The sequence below is a fragment of the Centruroides sculpturatus genome, unplaced genomic scaffold, assembly GCF_000671375.1.
Source record: "Centruroides sculpturatus isolate CEXI.00-Female unplaced genomic scaffold, Cexi_2.0 scaffold1077, whole genome shotgun sequence".
NCBI classification, from domain to species: Eukaryota; Metazoa; Arthropoda; class Arachnida; order Scorpiones; family Buthidae; genus Centruroides; species Centruroides sculpturatus.
Window position 1 is genome coordinate 257,435 of NW_019385357.1, and position 22,435 is coordinate 279,869.

Here is a 22,435-nt window from a genome sequence, read left to right on the forward strand (position 1 = left end):
ATTATAAACGTTCTTGATGATGATATATTTGCAAATACTAAATTTTGAATTAAAAACAACTCGACTAATGACAACATACATTTCAGAAAAAAATTACATTAATAAGCACTTTAAATTTAAATTTTGTTTTCCGTAAACCCAATAAAATTCGTTATCCCGTTCACGTACACTCACANTTAAAAAAAAACTATTCGAAAATTTTTGAATGATCTCTAGTCCCATTGTTTAGTATTAAAAATAAGTACAGTAACGCTAATAAAACTACCCTAGTGTAAACTCGTAGTATTAAAGTTACACCTTTTAAAGCTTCTTTTGAATAATGATCTTTAATGCAAACTGGTGCTGTAGAAATTTTGCCGTCAACTCGTTTTAAACGCACTGTTCTTTTAACGGATAATGTAAGTAACCAGGTAAGAGTTCCAGGCACATTTACTTAAAAAAAAAATCAAATTTGAAAGCAATTAAATTTACGCAAAGTCTCGTAGATAAAAAGAATTGTAAGACATCACATTCTATACAACGAATACAAAGAACAATACCGTAAATACTGAAATTGAAATGCGGATATCGAATAGCTTTTACATTTAGACAAAAATTCTAGTCTTAACTTTTCTTCCTTCATGTTAATGACGATAAGAATATGAAAAGATTAATGCTGTAAGATTGTAATTATATTTATTTCTCGGACATCTACTACAATAAAAAGTAAAATCACTCACGTATGTATCATAAAAATACTGACAATTATAAACGTTCTTGATGATGATATATTTGCTTATACTGAATTTTGAATTAAAAAAAACACAAATAATGACAATATATTTTTTCAGAAAAAATTACATTAATAGGCACTTTAAATTAAAATTTTGTTTTTTGTAAACCCAATAAAATTCGTTATCCCGTTCACGTACACACACGTTTTGCGGAAATTTTACATTGATACAGTAAGAAATAATCATATTCGAATAAACTTTATATTCTCGTTTGAATTTCACTTGTTTCCAGGAAAACTTTTGACTTCAAAAATATAAATCAACCGAAAAGTAAATATTATTCATAAGGTTTCTGTCACAGGTTAAAATTTTGTCTTCAAATTTCCTAGCATCTGTTTCCTCGTCGCTCACAAAGTAACTCAGTTCAGGTAAAAACTCGATATCGGGTTGGACATTTTCAGCTCGGAAAAAGTAAGCAAAGAAACGAATTTTCCAAGATTTTTCTAGATACAAAGTCGTTTGCAGATATGCTACTCCGTCTGAATTGCAAACGGTTTCAAACGAAAACTGTTCGTTGTCCAAATTCTTATTAATATACCCGTATACGAACATTGAAAAACATTCGCGAAGCTTAATCGGAAATCGAAGAGCCGTAACGTAACAATCTTCCCTCACAACTACTTCGCTGCTAAAATATCTGTGATCTTTCATATTTCTGTTTGCGACCATAAAAGGATCTCCACGATTTATGTATGAGAAAAAGCTATAATAATTTTTTCTGCTTCTGGTTTTTGTTTCTCGACTGAAGTAACTGGGATACAAGGAATAATAATTATACTTAAAAGCATGCCAGATATGACTTTTTTCTAATTCGCTTAACAAGTTCATTTTAAAAACAAAACGTTGCAATTCGTTTTCATTCATGGCAAGAAATCTGACTTTTCCAATAAATAGATTCATAACATTTCTTATTTCATTTCTTTTCGATTTTTCATTCATCGAAAGGAAGCAGCAGGCACCCAATTTTCTTTTAATTTCTTCTATGCTCCAGTCATACACGGCTTCGAATAAACGCACTTCACTGACAGATTCATATATCGCTCGAGATAGCAGTCTATCAATTGTTGCAATTTTACAGCACATAAAGTCGACTGTTGCAAATAGTCTTTCTCCGTGTTTGTCGAAAGCTTGCCAGCAATAGTAAGTTATGAGCAGATCACCGATCTCACGTGCAAAATCGTGGATTGCACAGACGGTATGAAGATTTATTTGCTGGATGATAAATGATCTGCATTTCAGTCTTAAATTATCTAACTCGTATCTTAAACTCAATTTATAGAGATCGAATGCGTGTGTAATAGATGTCAATCCGGGATCGTCCGTCTGTACATAACTGTTTAAAAAATATAAATTATAATGTATTACAAAGTATTGAAATTAAATGAAAGGTAAGCATCGTGAAAAACTTACTTAACGAATTGTCTGATGGTCTCGATTCGATACGGCATAAACAGTACTTTCGAACTTTCAACATATGTAATGAGAAGTTCCAATTGCCTGTTCAGAACTTTATTTAACTGAGCTTCTGATATAATAATTTCTTCGTTTTCTTCGTTTCGGATTCGTATCCCACTCGAAGAAATCCTAAAACAACAAAAAGGTATTTATTATTACTTTCAAACAAACATCTCTGTTCTACTGTATGGTAGTTGTAGTATTTCCGAGTATGGTGTATGAACAATAAATGAATAATATCTATTTTTAATTAAAATATTAGTCAGAGTTTTTGTAATAGCTGATCATCTTGGGTTTTTATAGTTCCGCGATAATCAAAATCTATTTCGTAGGGTCTTCCGTATCAGGAAACGATGCAATTTCGGAATTGCAGTTTGTTTTTCTTAATAAGTAGCAATGTACAATATTTTCTTAATAAGTACAAATAAACAAGTTTGTTAAGAGAGGGAAGGTTTTATTGAAGGGGGCGACGATTCGTTAGAGGTTAAGAAACAGCGGCCGGATGGCCGAGCGGTCAAGGTGGCAGCTAACCGCTCTGGGGGACCCGGGTTCGAATCCGAACGGGTCGAAAAAATCTCCAGGAATTTTTCGGGTGTGGTACGTTCAGATATGACGGGCCCCGTCCCTCACCACCCGGCAGCCCCAATGTGGGCCTGGCTGAACCCATAATGAGCTTGCAAAAAGAGGCCCTCTTAGTGCCCACAGGAAGGAAAGAGTTAAAAAACGGGGTAAAGGTTAACAAACACTGTTCTAAATAAACGGACACCGACGCCCCGTAATTAAGTAAAAATTAAATTTTGTTTTCGTGTGTGTCCGACATTCACACAAAGCATAATTACAAGTTTACATTAAAAACTGAAGAAAAAAGAAAAAGCCTTTAACTGATAAGTTATTAGTTAAAGGTCCACCTAGACCATCGAGTCGCATTGCTTGTGGCTATTCCATGCCGGGTGGCATCATGTGATTCCTGGTCGCTTTCAACAGAAAAGGAGTGTATAACGTAACAGTGTCGTACTTATATATTCATTCTGAATATCATTTCTCCCGCTTTGTGGACCGATAAATAATAAACCGGTCGAATAAGTGAATTTCTCTGTAATGTTATTTGGTACTTTCATATAAAACTTCTGATCATTGAACAAATAACGTTTATAAAGTGCTGCTTTAACACGTATTAGATCTATTGTTTTAAATAAAACATTTATATTACGTGTATAATGTATATCAAATATGCCTCTTCAAAACAGAATTAAAAGGAAACGCTTAACAATCATAATGTAAATAATTATCAACAAAATATATTGTAAAATTATTGGCATAAAATTAATCTTAACCAAATCTTTCTACAAAATATAATTAATTAACTCATTCGTTCATCTGCCTTAAACAAATAAATAGCACTTTTACATTTTAGAACGCAACGTCCTACCTAATAGTTGATGAAACTGAGGGATCTGCGATTTACATGTCGAGAAACACTGAACTACCCGAATTAAATCTTGTAGAAAAAAATGAGTATTAATCATATGTATATTAAAAAGTAAACACAGCTTATTAACTCAAACTTTAAACACCGAAAATAATTTCACCAAGAGAAGGGAAACTTTAAGCTACTTAAACCCTTTGACTTCTAAAAGTGGAAGAGTGTATTTCTCGAGTTCGAACGTTGTAAACAGACGGTTATTAACACAAGGGAATAAGCTTTTTGTGAAGTTTTGTTTAATCATTAAGACAATTGAAACTTTTGTTAATTAAATACTTTTAGTTTAAATATTCTATATAATATATATATAAAAATTTAATAAGAGTATGTTCATTTGACGCGAATATATGTGATGAAATAAGTACAAATAACAGAAAAAAATCAACTTATGTCATTTATCACGTTATTTCTTGAGCTGTTGACAGCAGCACAGCATCGCTTTCTCGATAGATACGAGACAGATACGATAGTCAATTGCAAAACAGGTAAAATGATTTTGCGCCCATACATCTAAAAACGTTATAAACCGAAAACAATCAACTACTTACTGACTCTGCACCTCTCGATCCGCCATTTCTTCGGCTCGTTTCTTCACTGAACTCTCGAGTTGACGTCGAAGAACGGAGGCAACACGCGCTTAGAAGTAGGAAGAATTCATCACGGTAATTGGCTGCAGATGCCACGTGACTTTGACCTCACCGCTTTTCCGCAGGAGCATGATTTTTTAATTACATTATTTGTATATTCTGTATATCCGACATAAAAACTGACTTCACACGTTTATTTATTATGATCTCACATATACCTATCTAAGAAATTAGCATATAACTAAGTGAACCATTACCTGCTTACGAATAATTGCATCACGATGAATTCACTTTACAATCAATCACCATGTTGCCAGTGGTGTGGTTTGCGGATGTTGAGAATTATATTATTCCTTTCAAATATTAAACTTTTTAATGTTTATATTAATTAAGTATCTTTTTGCTATGACGTTTCATGTAAGAATTCAAACTGTATTTGTAAGCGAACTTTTGTAACCAATAATCGCAGTTAGATTATTTCTCTCCCGTATGAATTCGAAGATGCCTTAATAGAGTGATCTTTTATGTAAATCTCCGTTTGCAATGGTTGTAGATAAAAGATTTTCCTTCAGAATAACTGCGGAAAATCCGGTTTTACTACATAACTGGCTACAGAACGGTTTTTTCTCTGTGAATCCTCCTATGAGTTTTAAAGTGTGACTTTCAACAGAATTCTTTGTCACAATTTCCACAGAGAAACTTCCTCTTTTTCAGACTTTGATACAGAAAATCTACGAAATACAAAATACTATACTTCAATGTTAACGTACAAAATAATTTGTTTATGTTAATTAGAAAAAATTCAGAAAAAGTTACTTCTGCATAGCTTGGAAATACTGTAATTACTTTACAATATCAAATTAATTTTTTTTCAGATGTAGATATTTACTTCCTTCTTCAAAACTTGTCGTCTTTTAAGGAAATTCTTCAAGACAAATGTTAGCTGCCTCTACGATACATCTTAAAGAAAGAATGTAGAAATTAGACATTGAGAAATAATTAACTGTAGCAATAATTTTCAATTAAATGATATTTTAAAAACTTTACAATTGTTAACACGAAGAAATTTTATATGTACAAACGATATTTGCCACTAATTTAGACCAGTGTTGAAAAACCTGAATAATAAATGAGATGCAGTTATTAATACTTTCATTTCTGATCCAAAAGTAAGTAATGTTAGCCTCAGAGTGTTTTTGGTTCGTTAACACGAATGACATATATTTTCTTTAACACAAAATGAATCCTACTATACAGCCAAAACATAAATCAGAACCTTTCAGTTATGTGTGAAGACGGGGTACGGACAATAAGAAAACTTTTGTTTACCTCCTACTTTATATTTAGTAAATATTCAGTAAATTTAATAAATTTCTTCATATATTCACTACATTAGCAAAAAAAATAAAAAAAAACGTATCTTACGTAATTCCGATGATAAACGAATATTTACTAGTGTTGTAACGAATTTTATACAGCAGCTCTTCACCTCCCTCAGAAAACCATAAATATTAGTGTNTCACTACATTAGCAAAAAAAATAAAAAAAAACGTATCTTACGTAATTCCGATGATAAACGAATATTTACTAGTGTTGTAACGAATTTTATACAGCAGCTCTTTACCTCCCTCAGAAAACCATTAATATTAGTGTTATAACGAATAGTATATTAGGCCTCAGGCCGAATACCGAGTATTCGGCCAGGAACGTGACCGAATAGCCGAATATTCGTTTAAACTATTCGGCTTGATTAACGCACGTACAAAAATTGCGCGCAAACAACATTATGACAAGGACCCTGCTCTCTGTTGCCCGCTGTCACTACTCTTCGTCAATCGCGTTAATTTTTGACTGTTGTAGCGGACAGACATGAGCGTCATGGCAGTATGTGATAAACGATAATATCAAATGTAGATAACAATGAAGTGACCTACACGTGTAAATAACGGAAAAAGAACTGAGAAGGACCGCGAAGTGAAAATGTGAAAATAAATATGAAATTGAGTTAATAACATAATTGAACAAGTCGAGGAAGCTTATAGGCACGAAATTTGCGGCCGTCAGTGCCAAACAATTGTTGTCATAGACTTCGGAAAGCTAAATGCTTGTAATGAAAGTCACTTAGCGTGCACGGGCGAAAGCCTGGGACCGTTCGGGCTACCAAACTGTCTCTAATCTGTGAAATCATAACTGTGACTTATACCGACGTCCTATCTGTCTCTTTTCTCCGTTGTCACCAGGCTGAGTCACGTAATTGTAAAATGGGAACTCTACGACGGAAAAGTGACGAATCGAAAGTATCGTGAGCGCGTATTATGATGTATGCACAGGCATACATGGATTAGAGCGATAGAGGAAAGAGAAAGGGAAGAGCAAAGACGAGCGCTTAAAAAGAAGGATAGGCAGGGTCAGACCATCAGATGTGCGACGATTCTCGAACGAATAGATATGTAATGTACGTCTGCTGATCTTTGTAATTATAAATTGTGAATAAATGTGACTAATATTATTTTATATTTTATTTTGTGCATGTTAAAGTTATAAATAAATATAAACAAACAACACTAACCCGATAACACTAAATCTAAATACCAAAACGATTAATTTACTGTTTTTTTTTTTTTTGTTATTTCTTACTCCTGTTTTTAGGTATTCGGTATTTGGCCGAATGACGAAAAATGGGCTGAATATCGAATAGTAACCGAATATTCGTTACATGACTAATACAGTGGAACCTCGGTATACGTCCGCTTTAGAATACGTCCAATTCGGAATACGTCCTGTTTGGACGAAACAAATTTTGCTCGGTATACGACTTTTGTTCGGTATACGACTTATTTCAATTATACGTGCCATCTATGAACAAGTAGCACTATCGGNGTCCTGTTTGGACGAAACAAATTTTGCTCGGTATACGACTTTTGTTCGGTATACGACTTATTTCAATTATACGTGCCATCTATGAACAAGTAGCACTATCGGTGTACTACACTAGACTAAACACTCACAGTGCTACGGTTTATAACTTTGTTAAATTTCTTCTGATTTTAATTTGTAAGTAACATTTTATTATTTTTATTAATCATGAATTGCAAAAGGGCAACAGAAAATAAAAAAATTACTAGAATGACAACGGAACTGAAAAGAGAGATTGTTGAGAAATATGAAGGTGGCACGCGTGTTCGAGATTTAACGAGATTTAACTGTTGCATTCCGTATTCCGAGAACGACGATATCCACAATCGTGAAAAATAAAGACATTATTAAATTTGCTAACGTTGCGAAAGGGGTTAAATCAATTTCTAAACAGAGATCGAAGACATTAGATCATGTCGAGAAATTGCTTTTGCTTTAGATAACTGAAAAACAGTGTGCTCACGACAGCGTATAGGAAGAAACTATCTGCGAGAAAGTTAAAAGGATACATGATGATCTCATAAAAAATCAAGCAGAAACTAGCGAGGAAAGCGAGGTGTTTAAAGCCAGCCATTTTTTTTTTTACATGAGAACGGATTAATCATTTTTACATTACATCTTATGGGAAAGGTTGGTTTGGTATACGTCCTATTCGGTATAAGTCCAAACTCCAGGAACGGATTAAGGTCGTATACCGAGGTTCCACTGTATTTACTTTGAAACATTCCACATGAAACTGTTCTAGGAAATACGAAATTGAAATAGTTAATTAGTGCAAACTTAGCCAAATAGTACTGATTCTTAACTAATAAAATTGCTTATAGCTATATTTTTAGTGTTTTAATAATATAGAGGAGAAGGTGGTATTATGGAACCCCAATTACATTTTAGTGAATTGTAAACAAGGTAGCATAACTACACCCACATTTTTTGTGCGAAAAGTACTGGTAACTAGTAAACTAAATGTTCCTAATTGGATTTTTCGCTAGTGTAATTATAAGTATGGTTTTTGAAGGCTTTTGTACAAAAAGTCCGAAAGTAGGCTTAGAGAAAATCGGGTGGTAATATGGAACCTTACTGTATATTTTCAAAAAAATGCTTTAATATAGCCAAAAACAAATAGGAAAGGACAAAAAATATTAAATAATTACCAAATTATTTACTCCAATGTATTTTATCGCAAAAATGCTTTTATAATAGAAAAATATGACCTCCATCAACAATATATATTCCAGCAGCTCTTTTTCGATATTTTCAGACTTTCTACCTAGTGTCTTTTTCCCAAATTGCTCCGGACGAATGTCTGCTTGCAAAGAGAGAGTTCGGAGGAGTTGAGTTCCATATTACTGTAAAAGCACCAAAGGGGTCCGTATTTCACGCGTCGCCATCTCGAATTAACTTATGTCTGTCAAAACCAAAATTTAAAAAACGTGAACATCACACAGATTAATATGTACCCCTAAGTCTCTGGAACGAATACATGCACCAGTGAACCTACAACTACACGATTTATATTTTAAAAATAATTAAATTCACTTAGCATTCAAAACTTGCGAATTTTGAAAAAAACAAATTTGCTGATTAAATGCAGACAACCCTTTAACTGAAGTAAAACGGGTTTTCCCCTTGCTATGGATGTCCGCCTAGTTCAGTTCAGCCACATTCCGCTACAGTTCGCCTTTATTATCAGTTCGAAATGGGGTGGTTCCATAATACCCGCAGTGTTCCATAATACCCGCAGTGTTCCATAATACCACCTTCTCCTCTACTTTAAGATAATATCAATCTTAATAATTAATGTCAGATTTGCGGGATCTTTGAAATTCAAATACACTATCCTGAAACAGTATGTATTTACCAATAATTTAGAAGGAATATTTACTGATTTATATTTCATATGTTTGCATTTTTATAAATTCGATTATATAAAAGACAGATATCTTGACAGATTGATACCATGTTATTAATGATTAATTATGTCTGTTAATATTGATATATTCACACGACCGTCGTAGCGAATTTTCTTTCTCTTGTAAATACTGTATTGGACCGACAGATAACTCGATATCAATGCATTGACTATTGACTCTTCTAAAGCACTTTCTTTGTACATATTCTTAACTCGTAAACCTTAAAGAAGGCCATCGATTAACCTTACGAAGAACAGAATATTCACCGCATTTTACTGCTTATAAATGATAACGGTAGAACAAAATTATATTATTTTGCTAAGTGTTTTTGTTTTAAAGCATGATATATAATTGCTTTTATACAAAACGTTTTTATAAATGAAATCAATCAAGCAAACATCTGTTTTCATCAGATTCACTATCAGATATCCTTCAAAGTTTAAAAGATCCTTCTTTCTGCTTTATCGCATTTTTATTTATTCCACCACCAAGTCTTTCTCCACAGTTTTCTTCCTTACCTTCTTTCTTCTCCACATACCTCCTCCTCAGTGTTTTTATTATACAGTATTTGCCATCTTATTCCACCCTTCACTAATCTCAGTCTTTTCCTCTTTCATTATCTCTACATCTTATTCTTTCAAGATCATGTGAGGAAACTGAAAAAATAACGGAAATATTTCAAAAGGAAAATAACGATTATATAAGTTACATCGTTAACGTCTCTCTGCCGTCTGGAATTTCGAATGGTAACAATCGACGACACGTGGTTACGGTTGAGTTAGAGATCGATGCCTCGTTTACAAACAACACAACTCGTTTATTAGACAATCAACATACAAAAAGTTCTATAACCACGACGGGTTGAAGTCCTTGTATACTTCGGCGCGTATTCTTCAAAGAAGAAGAGAAAAGTCCGGCGACGAACGAGGTTTCCTCTCGCTGACCGTATGTTGCATTCTAAGTCTAGTTGTCGAACAGGAAACGATGTCCGGTGAATGCAGATCGGAATTTCCGAAGTTTCTCTCAACAAAATTAATAATTTAAATTTAACGCGTGCAACGTCTTTTTACAACATGATAAAATAAAAAATAAATCGTTCATAATAAAAGATTCAACAAAACTTGTATATTTTACTACTGAGTATTTTAAAAGAAAAAGTAATACAAACAGAAAATCCATTCATTAGTGATCAAAACTTTAGAATTTTATTGTTACATAAGAATACTCTTTACTGTTATATAAAACTTCAACACCGCACATCGTCACCGTGAACTCAGCCATTTTGTTGCAGCGAAAAAAGTAACTGAAATGCGTGGCGTTTTTTTATTTAACGCTGCTCGATCGCTACACAGCAAAGAATTTCTAAATGAAGAGCTGTAATATATCGAACCGTTTCTAAACCTTTGCTGCAAGGAATAGCTGCATCAAAAATAAAAGCTACACGTGTAAAGCAAAATGAATGCTTGTGCGAATAATACGAGATTATGCTGCGAAAATAAAAAGGTCGAAGTGACTTTTGATAAAAATATTATGAGAAGATTAAGAAGAATTAAATTTTATTAAACGACTTTGATAGTTATCTAATGATTAACAAAAAATACTATATTTTAAATATAATTATCTATGTCCTATGTCTTTACTTTTCTCACATTTTCGGAGAAAGAAACGCTCAATCTTTATATGTCTTTATGTAAATATTGTAATTCTTTAACGAAAGCGCTACTTTCAACTGTAACTGCAATAAAAAGATGAATTATAGATCCATGCTTAGCTCGAGAGAAAAGTGTTTTTAAACTATAATGCAACGACGTGTAACGATAGCTGCTCGTGAAAACATTTTCACTACATTCTCGCTACATAAAGAAACTCTGCCATATTATGCTGCGAGTAAATTTTTTTCAGAATTTTATTACAAATATAAACTTGCATTACTTTTATATTTTAAAATTTATTGCTCTTATTATTCTTGCTTCTTGTTCCGTTTCCTTTACAGCTTTAAGTTCAAAGCTTAAAGTGTAGCTTTTTTCCGGACTTTTCGTACAGAAAACTTTAGAGGTAACAGGAATGAATTTATAATTTACTGATATTACTTACAAGAAAGTGCATTTCGGTAGTCATACACTTCCACAGTTTCAACACTTTCGTTCCTAAATATAAAAATATAGTATATTACAGATTTTTATTTAGATAGAGTTAGATAGCTTAATATCTGATCTTTTAAAAATTTAAAAGTCTTATCACATCAACGTCAACCGAAAATTTGATTAGATCTTTCACAAGAAAAAAAAAATTGTCCTTAAAGTTAAACTTTTCAGCACAAGCCATCGCAGATGTCACCCGAGACCAATTTTTCACGCTTACGTATAATAAAATTCATATTAAACGAATGTCAGATAATACCAATTACTGTAGCACCATTTCCGCATGACTGTGACTCCAGAATATTTATAGAGTTTTAAGATTTGTAAACAGAACACGTAAAGATGTTTGTTACTTATTCATTAATAATAGTACTTTTCTAAGAGTGTAATGGTGAAAAAATAACAATTATTAAATATATTTATTTCTATGTTTCGGTTAAGCAGAAATTACAATGTATAAGCATCAACATTAAAAAGTAAACATTCTGGCAGCATATGAAAATTCAGAGCAATAATTACAATTGCACACGTTAGCAATTGTAGCCGATACTAAAGATGTGCCAGATTCCTGATGCTCATCCCAAACTAGTTATTCGGGGTTGTTATTATAATGTGTGAAGTACAATACCCTACTGTTCCCTACAGAAAAACCAAAAAAGATTGATGAACAAATGATTTTTCTTTTATACTTCATAAATTACAGCATTCATTATGGAAGATGGAAAATAAATTGTTCACTAATTTGATTATCAATAACGTTTATACTGGAACTGGATAAAGCTGAGAATTTCGGAACATATTATTGTTCACTTTTTCCTTTCATTCATTCTCTTCATAGCATAAAACGATCTAAAGGTGAAATATTGTATAAAATTAGCATAAACTGTATATAATATGAACGATGGACATGATACAATTCTGTTTAGATCTTCCCAGAAAACTCCAAAGGAATTTTGAACTTCAATAAAAAAAAAAATATGAATTTCGAATTTAAATCTGAAAAACATCAGCATTTCGATACTTTTAATGGGAGTCTGGTTGTCTGTCGGTTGTTTGAGTTTTTTTATTTAATGAAACCAGGTCAACATTACAGATTAACACGGACAATTTACATATTTCAGCATCCAAAATTGAAGTATCATGTGTCGTACAATAGATTCATTAAAGAAACTTCTGTGTATAAAAACATTATATTTAGAATTTTTACAGAGATTTATGTGAGATCCATGGGATTGTTTTTAATTAATATAAAATAATTTAAAATTATTATTATCGAGGAGAACATTTTGAACAAAGAAGAGATCTAACATCCATCAATTTCGGAGAGAAGAGAAGTTGAAGTTCCTTTAGACAGCCGACTCGCTGATGAATCAGGCCGCTTGGAAAGCCGTCTATAAATAGGGACTTTTCCCCGCCAATCGAGGTAGTTATTCAGAGGAAGATTACCATAAAATTTGGCAGTTCATAAGAAAAAGTTGCCATATAATTTATGCAGTACGGCCACATAAGAAGCCAGAAATATTTTTATAATGCGCGCATTAAAGTTACGATTCTCAACTTTCTCCCATATCCCGAACGGAAAGACGACCGAAGACAAGAATAAGCTTCATATTGTGATAGTAGTATGGTTTTAAAATTAATGTAAACTCTCTCTCACGCGTACAGGTTAATTAAGATTAAGTTAGATAGTTTATTTCTCTCCGCGAGGTAGGTCTAGAATATGTAATTTTTAATCCTATTAATTGTATTATTATGTCGTTTGATTCAATTAAATTTATTTGTTTATAATATAGTCTCGTTAATGACCAAATCCAATGCCTTCGTGGATTCCACTTACTCGCGACTCTCTTAGTCGAAATTCCTCACAAATGCGTGATAGTCTGCAAATTGACTATCTGGTGTCAGGAAAAACCAACGTCCTGGAGTTCACAAGAGCCCTAATCATAATAAACGTCTTAGGAAGCTATCCTTAGACGGCTGCGGGCCTGTTTCTCCAACAGGACAGCCGATTAAGCGGTACATGAGTTTTACCAATACCGTATCCCCGGCTAGGCCCTTACATTTATATTTAAGAGATATTTATAAATGTAAATTTAGGCTAATAAACGAGTTAATTGGGTCCTGCCTGTCTTTCGAATCAAGTTGGTTAGATTCATTTATAAGACGAGAATAAACATAGGGTATTATATTTTATATTTGAAAGTTAAACGATTTCATACGAAAAGTATTCATAATACTTCTGTGTTCTGTAAACTGTATATCACATAATAAAGATATCTCAGATGAATGTACTGTACATTTTATTTCGTTTAATTGCAATTAAGAAGTGTAACAATATTTCTGTTGTCGGACAATAACAAGACGTTGGCATTATTTTTTGCTGCATGTTTTATAATAAATGGGATAAGTCGGTGTACTTTCGGGCAAACCTTCGCACCAACACGCAAAAGCCTTACAATAGCCGTAAATACCTCCTTGGTTCGGCGTTTTGCATTCCGTATTGCAGTAAGTGTTTTTTCCCAAAACAAAGCACTCGTATTTGCAGCCTGTGCTCATGTTCACCAGATAACCGTCTTTTGCCCACACTGTTCCTGCAACAAATACAAAGAAATAGTCTTCTTCAACCGTAAAAAGTAATACTTATTTATACAATTAAATTAAAATATTCAATGCTTTGTACTCAAAATGTGTCAAAAAAGTACATTATTATTTTATCACATGAACTATAAAACTGAAAATATTCCTGATTATAAATATGCTATTTTAAACACTAGGAAGATGATGTGTCATTCGTAACTTTGTATTTATCGGCGACTTGTCTATCCAGAAAAACGACATTATAATAGAAAATCTTGAAAATGCAACTATTCTAATTTCTTATGAAACTAAATTTATGATGTTATTATATCATCTCATTTGTGTCAAGTCAACACATAGGAGTGACTGCAAATACTTAGAGAATTCTATAAATCAAATAGCAATCAATCACTAAAATAAAACAATTGCCACTCAATTAGACAGGTCAACATATTCATACTTATATAAAAAGACCATCACTGGTTAAGTAGTAACAACATTAAACTGATTTACTTTACAGGTCCTAAATAAGAGATTAAAGTACTAGAGTAATACAGATTAAGATTAAGACAATAGAGATTAGTGACTCGTAGAATATCCCCCTGAAAATAATACCTTCTTGGAAGATTGCCGTTGTGTTGCATTGTCATCCACTAATCGAGTGCAGATCTCATAACACGTAAATAAATCAACTTTAATAAAAGTTATGACATTTCGATCAATTTAATACAAATCGTTCCATTTTCTAAAACACTAGAATCAGTTTATCTAAAGTTTTATAATTTTTCAACAAAATATTTCTGTAAATATGAATTTCGATTTAAGTCATATATGAAAGAACATGCTATAATCTGCGAGTGTTTTCATTTCCACAAAAATATATAAATATATATAATGTAATGTAGTAAATACAACGCGAATTTCATAACTTTTTAATAAATTATAGCGATACTAAATTGTGTCATTTATAAAATTAACAACCAATTCAATCAATTATAAGTTCATACTCACCGATCAGAACCAAACAAGCAGTGATCATCAACAACGAGTTCATCTTCGATGGTATCTAAACGAGTTTAGAATGAGTTACCACGAGCAGAAGTCGATATTTATACACATCCAATGCGAACAGGTACAACGCGTACACGTGGATTCTGCATGTTCGATCCATCTGTTTCCACCAATTATAACAACATTAATGAGCCATTAAACAGAGAGGTCAGACTTTTCAAGTTTCTCTATTTGCAGAAGGAATTAAATTCGTATCGATTACAGAAATGTTTATGTGTAATATAAATGAATGTCATTAAGGTTTTTAAAATAAAAATCTCTTAAAAATAAAAATCTACTTTAAGTCGAACACGTTCTTGGAACACTTCACATCATTTAGATATTTTATGTTTACAGGCATGTAATAATATCTCGTGATTTTTTCGTTTGATCGACATAACTAACCTACCTTTTGTCAAGGATTTTTTAAAAAGTCTGCATAAATGAAATATTTGAAGTAATTATTGACAAAGATTCTTGAAAACAAATCAATTTGTGATTTTTAATCGAAATGGAACTTTATTACAATGAAAGTGAAGATTTAAACACTAAATCTCTTCTTGTAAAAACTTCAAAATTCTTTACTAAGTGTTGCAATTTTATGTAGAATAAATAAGAATAAGTCAAAAGGATTCATTCATCAGAAAAATAGACAGCGGGTAGATAGAGGAAGGTCATATGTTAGGCCTATATCTCGAGTGGAGACGAACTTAATGAAAATTTTTATTTCTCATTGGCATTTGCAATATTTTTAAAAACTTCTTTTTCCTGAAAAATCATGTCTCTTTGTAATAATTAGTAATATAAAAATGAGTTGTGAGTAAAATCCTGTAAGAGATGGAGCCAGGCACATTTTAACGTTGAGCAAATGCGTATTAGTGTATTTTAAATTTAAGTATTTCTTTTTAAATAGAGATTTTTTATCGTAATTCAACAGAATTGTTTCCTTTGATGTTTTGCTAGTATTTTAATTTTATATCGTTGTATAATTAAAAATTACAGAATATTTACAGCCATTTTGATTGAACGTTTCTTAATTTCTTTGTTGTGATTTTGTGATTGATCGAATAAATGATTTTGAAGTAAAAGAATGGCCTTACATTAAGAGACAAACAAATGTGTACAATAATCATATAATTTTCTTTATAATTCAATAGAATTCTAAACATCTGACCGTTTTGGTCTTAATTTCCTAATTTATTTGCAATTGACACGAGTCGCTTTATTTTTATTGAAGAATTTATGACTTTGAACGAAGAAAACATTTCTTTAATTACAGAGAGAACCTGTTCAGTTTTATAAACAATTTTATACATTATGTTATTTAGAAATAAAATAATTATAAACTGACGTCATTCATTTTATACGAACTGCTTTCTTGCCAACTTTTCACCCTAATTCCTTGCGGAGTTAAATATAAATTCACCCAATTACAATTTTTTTTAGTTTAACATTTGAGTTTATCAATATGTTTATTTATTCTCAATTGATTTGTTAATTTACTTTTGATTTGATAATTGTAAATTTTTCCAACTTCCCCGAAATTTTATAGTAATTTATCGATCTGCAGATCGATTAACAGTTGCTGGTGATTTGATTGTGAACTTCTGCAGTAGACAAAGTACACGTTTGTAGTCTACATTTCTAACATTTATTACATTTTTAATGACTTCCTCTATTTAACGATTGTCTGATAAAACATCAGTCTGACTGCTGTTTTCGTTTCTAAAACCTCTGCGATTGTCTTTTCAATATTTTCCTAATCAGGCTAAAGTGAAAGTATCCAAAGAAACTAAAAAACACAGTCTTTTCTTACATACAAAGATAAATTATTCTCTTGACATAAATGTGCATTTGCTGCTTGCAATACAAAATGGAATATAACCATTTAAATTATAATGGTACAGGTAGTACATGTAAATTTTATCAGGCCAAAAATAACAATAATTAGTAAATTAACAAATCAATAGAAAATAAATAAACAAATTGATAAACTCATATGTTAAAGTAAAAAAAAATGTATTTGAGAGATTTCTAGCTCTAACACTGCAGAAGTTTAAATGGCAGATAGCCAAGAAACCAGTTCCTATGAAATAGATGCCGTCAGTTTATACTGTACATTATTTTATTTCTAAATAACATAATGTATAAAATTGTTTATAAAACCGAACAGGTTTACTCTGTAATTAAATAAATGTTTTCTTCGTTCAAAGTCATAANTAACATCCATCAATTTCGGAGAGAAGAGAAGTTGAAGTTCCTTTAGACAGCCGACTCGCTGATGAATCAGGCCGCTTGGAAAGCCGTCTATAAATAGGGACTTTTCCCCGCCAATCGAGGTAGTTATTCAGAGGAAGATTACCATAAAATTTGGCAGTTCATAAGAAAAAGTTGCCATATAATTTATGCAGTACGGCCACATAAGAAGCCAGAAATATTTTTATAATGCGCGCATTAAAGTTACGATTCTCAACTTTCTCCCATATCCCGAACGGAAAGACGACCGAAGACAAGAATAAGCTTCATATTGTGATAGTAGTATGGTTTTAAAATTAATGTAAACTCTCTCTCACGCGTACAGGTTAATTAAGATTAAGTTAGATAGTTTATTTCTCTCCGCGAGGTAGGTCTAGAATATGTAATTTTTAATCCTATTAATTGTATTATTATGTCGTTTGATTCAATTAAATTTATTTGTTTATAATATAGTCTCGTTAATGACCAAATCCAATGCCTTCGTGGATTCCACTTACTCGCGACTCTCTTACTCGAAATTCCTCACAAATGCGTGATAGTCTGCAAATTGACTATCTGGTGTCAGGAAAAACCAACGTCCTGGAGTTCACAAGAGCCCTAATCATAATAAACGTCTTAGGAAGCTATCCTTAGACGGCTGCGGGCCTGTTTCTCCAACAGGACAGCCGATTAAGCGGTACATGAGTTTTACCAATACCGTATCCCCGGCTAGGCCCTTACATTTATATTTAAGAGATATTTATAAATGTAAATTTAGGCTAATAAACGAGTTAATTGGGTCCTGCCTGTCTTTCGAATCAAGTTGGTTAGATTCATTTATAAGACGAGAATAAACATAGGGTATTATATTTTATAATTGAAAGTTAAACGATTTCATACGAAAAGTATTCATAATACTTCTGTGTTCTGTAAACTGTATATCACATAATAAAGATATCTCAGATGAATGTACTGTACATTTTATTTCGTTTAATTGCAATTAAGAAGTGTAACAATATTTCTGTTGTCGGACAATAACAAGACGTTGGCATTATTTTTTGCTGCATGTTTTATAATAAATGGGATAAGTCGGTGTACTTTCGGGCAAACCTTCGCACCAACACGCAAAAGCCTTACAATAGCCGTAAATACCTCCTTGGTTCGGCGTTTTGCATTCCGTATTGCAGTAAGTGTTTTTTCCCAAAACAAAGCACTCGTATTTGCAGCCTGTGCTCATGTTCACCAGATCATGTTCACATGTGATCATGTTCACCAGATCTTTTGCCCACACTGTTCCTGCAACAAATACAAAGAAATAGTCTTGTTCAACCGTAAAAAGTAATACTTATTTATACAATTAAATTAAAATATTCAATGCTTTGTACTCAAAATGTGTCAAAAAAGTACATTATTATTTTATCACATGAACTATAAAAACTGAAAATATTCCTGATTATAAATATGCTATTTTAAACACTAGGAAGATGATGTGTCATTCGTAACTTTGTATTTATCGGCGACTTGTCTATCCAGAAAAACGACATTATAATAGAAAATCTTGAAAATGCAACTATTCTAATTTCTTATGAAACTAAATTTATGATGTTATTATATCATCTCACTTGTGTCAAGTCAACACATAGGAGTGACTGCAAATACTTAGAGAATTCTATAAATCAAATAGCAATCAATCACTAAAATAAAACAATTGCCACTCAATTAGACAGGTCAACATATTCATACTTATATAAAAAGACCATCACTGGTTAAGTAGTAACAACATTAAACTGATTTACTTTACAGGTCCTAAATAAGAGATTAAAGTACTAGAGTAATACAGATTAAGATTAAGACAATAGAGATTAGTGACTCGTAGAATATCCCCCTGAAAATAATACCTTCTTGGAAGATTGCCGTTGTGTTGCATTGTCATCCACTAATCGAGTGCAGATCTCATAACACGTAAATAAATCAACTTTAATAAAAGTTATGACATTTCGATCAATTTAATACAAATCGTTCCATTTTCTAAAACACTAGAATCAGTTTATCTAAAGTTTTATAATTTTTCAACAAAATATTTCTGTAAATATGAATTTCGATTTAAGTCATATATGAAAGAACATGCTATAATCTGCGAGTGTTTTCATTTCCACAAAAATATATAAATATATATAATGTAATGTAGTAAATACAACGCGAATTTCATAACTTTTTAATAAATTATAGCGATACTAAATTGTGTCATTTATAAAATTAACAACCAATTCAATCAATTATAAGTTCATACTCACCGATCAGAACCAAACAAGCAGTGATCATCAACAACGAGTTCATCTTCGATGGTATCTAAACGAGTTTAGAATGAGTTACCACGAGCAGAAGTCGATATTTATACACATCCAATGCGAACAGGTACAACGCGTACACGTGGATTCTGCATGTTCGATCCATCTGTTTCCACCAATTATAACAACATTAATGAGCCATTAAACAGAGAGGTCAGACTTTTCAAGTTTCTCTATTTGCAGAAGGAATTAAATTCGTATCGATTACAGAAATGTTTATGTGTAATATAAATGAATGTCATTAAGGTTTTTAAAATAAAAATCTCTTAAAAATAAAAATCTACTTTAAGTCGAACACGTTCTTGGAACACTTCACATCATTTAGATATTTTATGTTTACAGGCATGTAATAATATCTCGTGATTTTTTCGTTTGATCGACATAACTAACCTACCTTTTGTCAAGGATTTTTTAAAAAGTCTGCATAAATGAAATATTTGAAGTAATTATTGACAAAGATTCTTGAAAACAAATCAATTTGTGATTTTTAATCGAAATGGAACTTTATTACAATGAAAGTGAAGATTTAAACACTAAATCTCTTCTTGTAAAAACTTCAAAATTCTTTACTAAGTGTTGCAATTTTATGTAGAATAAATAAGAATAAGTCAAAAGGATTCATTCATCAGAAAAATAGACAGCGGGTAGATAGAGGAAGGTCATATGTTAGGCCTATATCTCGAGTGGAGACGAACTTAATGAAAATTTTTATTTCTCATTGGCATTTGCAATATTTTTAAAAACTTCTTTTTCCTGAAAAATCATGTCTCTTTGTAATAATTAGTAATATAAAAATGAGTTGTGAGTAAAATCCTGTAAGAGATGGAGCCAGGCACATTTTAACGTTGAGCAAATGCGTATTAGTGTATTTTAAATTTAAGTATTTCTTTTTAAATAGAGATTTTTTATCGTAATTCAACAGAATTGTTTCCTTTGATATTTTGCTAGTATTTTAATTTTATATCGTTGTATAATTAAAAATTACAGAATATTTACAGCCATTTTGATTGAACGTTTCTTAATTTCTTTGTTGTGATTTTGTGATTGATCGAATAAATGATTTTGAAGTAAAAGAATGGCCTTACATTAAGAGACAAACAAATGTGTACAATAATCATATAATTTTCTTTATAATTCAATAGAATTCTAAACATCTGACCGTTTTGGTCTTAATTTCCTAATTTATTTGCAATTGACACGAGTCGCTTTATTTTTATTGAAGAATTTATGACTTTGAACGAAGAAAACATTTCTTTAATTACAGAGAGAACCTGTTCAGTTTTATAAACAATTTTATACATTATGTTATTTAGAAATAAAATAATTATAAACTGACGTCATTCATTTTATACGAACTGCTTTCTTGCCAACTTTTCACCCTAATTCCTTGCGGAGTTAAATATAAATTCACCCAATTACAATTTTTTTTAGTTTAACATTTGAGTTTATCAATATGTTTATTTATTCTCAATTGATTTGTTAATTTACTTTTGATTTGATAATTGTAAATTTTTCCAACTTCCCCGAAATTTTATAGTAATTTATCGATCTGCAGATCGATTAACAGTTGCTGGTGATTTGATTGTGAACTTCTGCAGTAGACAAAGTACACGTTTGTAGTCTACATTTCTAACATTTATTACATTTTTAATGACTTCCTCTATTTAACGATTGTCTGATAAAACATCAGTCTGACTGCTGTTTTCGTTTCTAAAACCTCTGCGATTGTCTTTTCAATATTTTCCTAATCAGGCTAAAGTGAAAGTATCCAAAGAAACTAAAAAACACAGTCTTTTCTTACATACAAAGATAAATTATTCTCTTGACATAAATGNTTCTTCACAAGCATCCTTATTTTGTTTTCACGAAATTTTTAAAAACCTAACCCTGGCGAATACCAAGAGTATTCGCCAGGGTTAGGTTTGTGAATTTTGTTATTGTCAATGTTCATCGAATAGTGGCTTTTAGTCAATTATACAGCACTGTACAATAACATTTAGAAAATTTGTAATATTTTATTTTACAATTAACGTTTATCTTTGAAATGTTCTACAAAAGAAAAAACAAAATTTTCTTCATAAGCATCCTTATTTTGTTTTCACGAGATTTTTAGAAACCGAACCCTGGCGAATACCAAGAGTATTCGCCAGGGTTAGGTTTGTGAATTTTGTTGTTGTCAATGTTCATCGAATAGCAACTTTTGGTCAATTATACAGCGCTGTACAATAACATGTAAAAAAAGACATCATAGACATGGGCGTAGCTTGTTTCATCCAGGCCAATATACTGTTACTTCTGTGGTGTGTTAAAAGGATGAAAGATAGACTCGAAAAATTAAAAAATTTTTGTAAATAGTCATAATTCAATTTTTAATTGTAAATATCCTGGGTTTTTCATGTTATCATGTATGCTGTTATATAAATTTGAATTTTTAGGATGTAGATGCAGGTACACTTGACCAAGCTCCAGAATTTATTGTGGGTAAGTGTTATGAATATTAATATGAGCGGATCGCGGAGATAACTATTAAGGAACGCAGACAGTCGAAGAACTACAGAAATTTTTCTTTTGCAATTTTCATAAGAATATGTCGGATTCTATTCTTTTCCACCAGTCGAATCTAAGACGAGTCTGCCTGAATGGCACTTGATGAAGATCAATTAAGATTAAGATAGACATTTAAATAAAATTTCCTTTACAGAACTTCTAACAATTGAATTTATTACGGTCTGAATTTTGTTCTCATTGCTAATTTACGCATGAATGTTGCAGGATATTGTGAGAATACGGACGAGGGGTCAAGGCCCGCTAATCGTCAGATCTGAGGGATCCGCTCACCTTGTCACTGGATGGCTTAATCTAATAGAATTCGAGTGGTAAAATTCTCTGTGGGGTTGTGCAAATCGGTAATAAACTAAGAAGGCCATTCATAATATCAAAGTAAACAATTTAATAAAGTA

At 31.7% G+C, this 22,435-nt stretch overlaps 3 protein-coding genes across 3 annotated transcripts; all 3 read right to left on the bottom strand.

The window, feature by feature from the left end:
- Positions 1–568: 568 nt before the first annotated feature.
- On the bottom strand, positions 569–4,484 carry LOC111638046. The gene is made up of 3 exons (XM_023383678.1): positions 4,260–4,484; positions 2,184–2,357; positions 569–2,106 (listed from the first exon to the last, which is right to left on the bottom strand). The coding sequence occupies exons 1-3, from the start codon at positions 4,283–4,285 to the stop codon at positions 1,020–1,022; spliced, it is 1,287 nt and encodes a 428-aa protein (XP_023239446.1). The 5' UTR covers positions 4,286–4,484; the 3' UTR covers positions 569–1,019.
- A 9,151-nt stretch (positions 4,485–13,635) lies between these two features.
- On the bottom strand, positions 13,636–14,896 carry LOC111638055 (neurotoxin Cex2-like). Its single transcript, XM_023383688.1, has 2 exons — positions 14,854–14,896; positions 13,636–13,856 (listed from the first exon to the last, which is right to left on the bottom strand). The coding sequence occupies exons 1-2, from the start codon at positions 14,894–14,896 to the stop codon at positions 13,636–13,638; spliced, it is 264 nt and encodes an 87-aa protein (XP_023239456.1).
- Positions 14,897–18,178: 3,282 nt separating this feature from the next.
- Positions 18,179–19,464, bottom strand: LOC111638054 (neurotoxin Cex2-like). The gene is made up of 2 exons (XM_023383687.1): positions 19,422–19,464; positions 18,179–18,423 (listed from the first exon to the last, which is right to left on the bottom strand). The coding sequence occupies exons 1-2, from the start codon at positions 19,462–19,464 to the stop codon at positions 18,179–18,181; spliced, it is 288 nt and encodes a 95-aa protein (XP_023239455.1).
- Positions 19,465–22,435: the final 2,971 nt, after the last annotated feature.

Excerpts from the sequence above, each read along its gene's own strand:
- LOC111638055 (XM_023383688.1), bottom strand. The coding sequence starts at position 14,896 with ATGAACTCGTTGTTGATGATCACTGCTTGTTTGGTTCTGATCG. Across the intron at positions 13,857-14,853 it reads TGCTTGTTTGGTTCTGATCG|GAACAGTGTGGGCAAAAGAC; the intron begins GTGAGTATGAAC and ends TATTTGTTGCAG.
- LOC111638046 (XM_023383678.1), bottom strand. The coding sequence starts at position 4,285 with ATGGCGGATCGAGAGGTGCAGAGTCA. Across the intron at positions 2,358-4,259 it reads GATCGAGAGGTGCAGAGTCA|GATTTCTTCGAGTGGGATAC; the intron begins GTAAGTAGTTGA and ends TTGTTGTTTTAG. Across the intron at positions 2,107-2,183 it reads ACCATCAGACAATTCGTTAA|TTATGTACAGACGGACGATC; the intron begins GTAAGTTTTTCA and ends TTTTTTAAACAG.
- LOC111638054 (XM_023383687.1), bottom strand. The coding sequence starts at position 19,464 with ATGAACTCGTTGTTGATGATCACTGCTTGTTTGGTTCTGATCG. Across the intron at positions 18,424-19,421 it reads TGCTTGTTTGGTTCTGATCG|GAACAGTGTGGGCAAAAGAT; the intron begins GTGAGTATGAAC and ends TATTTGTTGCAG.